Raw genomic sequence first — 4,615 nt, 5'->3', positions numbered from 1 at the left:
CTTTCCCTTGTCTTGCTCTGATTAATTACTTATAGGATGTTTTCTTTTAACTACTCTATTGTTAAAACCATGCTTAAGGCACTTGGCCCATACTTTATTACAATTTCTATGACCAAAATGTTCCTCAGGGTGAAACACAGAAGATTTGGAGGGTGCATAGTATGTGATCTTATCAGTTCTGGGGGCTTCAGTCATTTCTGTCTCAGTAAGCTCCCCAGTATTTTCAGCCACAGACTTACCAGATTTTGTCCCTCAATGTTCAGACTGATCAGATTGATGCTTATAATAAATCAGAGCACAAAAGGAACACAATGAAATTAGATTTGTTCTCTCTTTTAAGTGAACCAATGTCAGGATACAAGCCTCCTTCAAAATCATACACTTTGGCAAGTCAAAGAGTATAAAGGAACCTTTGCTACAAAAAAAAAAAAAGTGTTTTTTTTGCACTTGGGTGCAATGATCTTGGTGTAAAAAACTGTCAAGGGAAAGCATGGGTAGTTTTTACTATAGACAGTGAAATAAGCCGTGGAAGGGAATTAAGTATATTCAGTACAGCAAATGTGACCTAGTAAGACAAAGCCAAACAAGACTGAAACAGTGGGTCTGTTTCTTTTTACTTAATTGCTATTAATGGAGGAACTAGCTCCTTGGAAGTCTGATATTAGTAGCTCTCTTTCTGTACTGGAAATTATGCAAATCTTACCTCAGAGAACCTTTGTACATCCTGGGTTAAAGTTCCTACTCTCTTCCACTGATAACGTTTGAGTAACTTCAAAATTGCTGGATTCACTGCATTATCAGATGGCACTGTCCGGAAGAAATAAGGATATTTTTTCTTATCAGCCAACTCTGGGGTTGTTGCTGCAAATGAAAGCTGAAAAAAATCAAACAACAAAAAAATGAAAGTCACCATAAGTCATCTAGTATCCAGAAGAAAAACTTTTCTCTTCTCAGTGCAACAAGACACAATCCACGCATTGCAGTCATGTAGAGAATTTTCATCATCATACAGCTTGGAAGTCCTACCAGCACCATTTACTCATTTACTTTTAAAGGGATTTTTGAAATACATTAGTTCTATAAACCACCTGCTACAAAATTAAGTGAGGGAATCTTCAAAGTCGATGGTGTAAAATCCTCTGTTTCAGATCATGCATCTTATACATTGCACAGAGCAAGAAGCTCTAAGGGAGTAAATCTCTATGATGAATTCCCCATCAATTTCCTTCTACATTTTCTTCATAAAAGTTGGTAATTGTTCCAAGGGGATATTCTCAAACACTTTGAGAATATATCTTTGAATTAGAGAGTGAAACTCTATTAGCACCTCTTCCTATCTTCAGGTAACAGAAAAGGTACCAGAAACAGAGGGAATAATTATGGCAGCCAAGGCTGCAGCTCAGAAGTTTACCTGGCTCCCAGTTTCCTCCACTGAAGCAGCCCCCTGTGATCTGTGTTATCAAAGGGGACTCGGTGGCTAATTCTATGCATCTGAAAACACCAGAATTTTTACATGGTTTGAGAATGCTTATAATAAGAGAAAAGAGGAAACCTGTTAACACCAAAAAAAATCAGGAAACTTCACTGAATTCTTCTGCCCAAGTTAAAGGCAGCATATTTTTGTGTATTCCATTCTATTATATTCTATTCTATATTTTTGTGAATGATTTTCAGGCAGTGTTATGAAAGGAATGCCTGCATATTCACTTTCTGAAAATGCTCCTATTCCAAAGATACTTGTGGTTATTTCCTCCAGTATTTTTTAGGTTGCTAGGAATGTGTTTCTCAAGCTTTTTTTCAGCCATGCATAGCAGTTGAGTGTTTTTTAAAGTACCGATTTAATGTAAATTGGTGTGACTGTCGAAAAATAGGCTCCCTAATACAGTTGTGTTAAGTCTTTCAAAATCAACAGAGAGTCAGAAAGTATAGGTGAACTCAAGCCTATAGAAGTACTTCCAACTATACTGTTAAGTTTACACTTTCTTCAATCAAGCATTCAGTACATTTGGGCTAGAAAATCTCTTTTGAAATACAGCATAGACAATTTTAATCTGAAGTAACAGCTCTAACTTTTCTTCATGTTCATAAAATCTAGATTTAGCCCGGCAGAGAATGAACTCATTCGCTGTCTGATTTTAGACTCACAAAGAACTATTGCATTGTTATAACCTACTAAACCTGAATACAGTTTATTTGCTTAATTAAAACACCTGAAATCCAAACAACTTAAAGTGTGCATAACTGGACAGTTTACACTCTACCGTTCAGGAAAAGAAGATTCTTTTTCTTCACCATTCATTAGCTAGAGGAGATTTTTTTAAGACCTACTGCCATGTAATTCTAGGGTAAAGTATTTTTAATAGACCAACTGCTCTTTTCTTAGATTTTATGAAAAAAATACACTATGAGGTACTGTGCTCTTGTGGCCTTGATTTTCTAAAACCGTATTGGTTGGCTCACTTAGAACTTCATAACTTTTAGTAATCAGCAGTGGGTTTGCGAAGAGCTGCTTTCAAGGGAAAAAGAATGAAGGTCTGCCAGGTAGACCTAGCCAGCTTATCTGTCTAGACTTGTAACGCTGAACATCATGCATCTACTGTATAATGAAAGTAGAAATAAGGACTTCTCTCTCTGACTGAAAAAGAGAGAAAATTTCACTTTAGAAATCCAGGATGAAGAAGAATGCCTCTCAGCAGCCTGGCTGCTTGCAGCCTGGTGACTGCAAAGGACTTGCTTTTCAAGTTGTTATGATTTTGGATCGAATGTAATTTGATTGATCTTTAAGAAAAAGAAGTGAAGAGCAACGCTGAAGTAACAGTACTGACAAGCAACATTGGCAAGGTTAACCTCACTCAGGTTCACAGATTGAACGGTAAATTTTTCTGATCAAAGGTACAAAAAGCCTTAGTAATGAGGAGCATCTCTATAGCTATGAGCTGGCATTAGGGCGAAGATCTGTGATATAAGCAAGACAATTCAAATCCATCCTTTGACATTTTAGTGACTTAAAGTGCCTAAATTAGTATCCTAATTGCCCATATTTCCTTGGGAAACAATGAAGCAAAACTTTACCTCTCTTCATTGATTAAAGAAAGATGAAGGAGACTCATAACTTAGATTTGTCAGCCATGTAAAGTGAGATGAGATGAATCCAGGTTTATGTGTAATACTAACGACACCTGAATTACAAAAGAACATTCTTCTTCATTTTCTTTTTGAAGAAAGATTTTATTAAAATATAAAATGGGGAAATTTCATGCTCAAACAATTCTTGGAATGTAGGGTATGTTCAGAGGCCTTTCATTCAAGCATCACAGATACCATGGTTGGTCTCATTCTGCATCACTTTGCCATTTTAATAAAACACTCATGAGAGATGGATGAGTAACCTGAAATAGTTATGTCAATCCTTTTTTTTTTCTTCCTCCTTCTGTCTCACAAAAGTTAAATCATTGACAATATTTAACTTTTCATAAAATCATCCCTATGAGAGTTTGGGGACATGCAGTGAATTTAACCCAACAATCACCAGCACTCAATATTCTGCTTTGAGAGGACAAGGAGGGAAAAGGAAGAGGAAAAAACTCATTACATTTTAAAAAGTGGTAATGAAAAGATCATGTTAATAAATAAATTGACACAATGTAGACTTACTGGAAAAGTATGTGATATAGCATGGCTATATAGAAATATCAGTAAAATATTCTTAACAAAAACTTTAACTTATGTGACAAAACAAATAAGATCACAACACAGTCCATGCACATATGCATTGAGATTGTACAGCCCTTGTTAATTCAGTATAAATCCTCTGTATTTTAGGGCTAAAGTTGTTTATTTCTGGCTGATTTGAAACTTGAACCTATCAAAAGGCAAACTTTTCATAGTTTCTTCACTTCATTCTACAAGACTGAAAGCCATATAGATCTGATTCTGTTTTTTGTTACGGTAATTTCTTTTTATAACTTTTAGTTATTTAGTCAAAAATCTGGATGAATGGCAATCCTACTGCTCATATAACTTTTTGTATACCACAAAGTTACTATTTTTCACATTACTGTATTTTCAGAGCATACATATTCATGCATTGCTAAAAAAAAATTGTTACAGGTGCTACATAGCTGCCTCTCTGAGTAGAGGAAGAGTGAGAGATAAAAAAGTTATAAGTGGGATTATAACTCAGCAATAAATGCCTGTGGGGTGTATGATGTCATTCTTTCACAGAAAGTTATTTTACATAACTGCTAAAGGTGATGGCCAAAAGCCAAACTTCAAGAAGGGATGAAAGGCAGGAAAAAAGTTTTTTTCAAATTGCTATAAAATGGAGGACACAGTGGACATATACCAGGTGATATACCATAATTGTGTGTGTGGTGTTTGTGTGTGTGCATATGCAAACAGACTCTGTGCATATGTGTATGTAGATCTAGAGAAAAAAGATCATTCATATATATATATAAGAAAATATATATATATATCAGTTTGAATAGTGTCAGAAAAACTGAAGCTACTTCTCAGGTCAACCTTGAGAAATCTTTCTTTAGAATATCTGCTTACAATTTGATACAATTTGTGAGCAACTGCTTCTGAAGTTAAAATGAGTATATGTAGGGAA

At 35.2% G+C, this 4,615-nt stretch overlaps 1 protein-coding gene across 1 annotated transcript in view; it reads right to left on the bottom strand.

Annotated features, from left to right (window-relative positions):
- GABBR2 (gamma-aminobutyric acid (GABA) B receptor, 2) overlaps positions 1 to 4,615 on the bottom strand; it is a 486,323-nt gene that overhangs the window by 317,025 nt on the left and 164,683 nt on the right. Inside the window, exon 3 of the mRNA XM_009334967.1 lies at positions 704 to 874. Within this exon, the coding sequence (XP_009333242.1) occupies positions 704 to 874 (171 nt within the window). The remainder of the gene's footprint in view (positions 1 to 703; positions 875 to 4,615) is intronic.

Source organism: Pygoscelis adeliae, unplaced genomic scaffold (assembly GCF_000699105.1).
Source record: "Pygoscelis adeliae isolate BGI_AS28 unplaced genomic scaffold, ASM69910v1 Scaffold312, whole genome shotgun sequence".
Taxonomy (NCBI): Eukaryota; Metazoa; Chordata; class Aves; order Sphenisciformes; family Spheniscidae; genus Pygoscelis; species Pygoscelis adeliae.
Note: the sequence above shows the minus strand (reverse complement) of the source record. Positions and strands in the feature narration are given on the sequence as shown.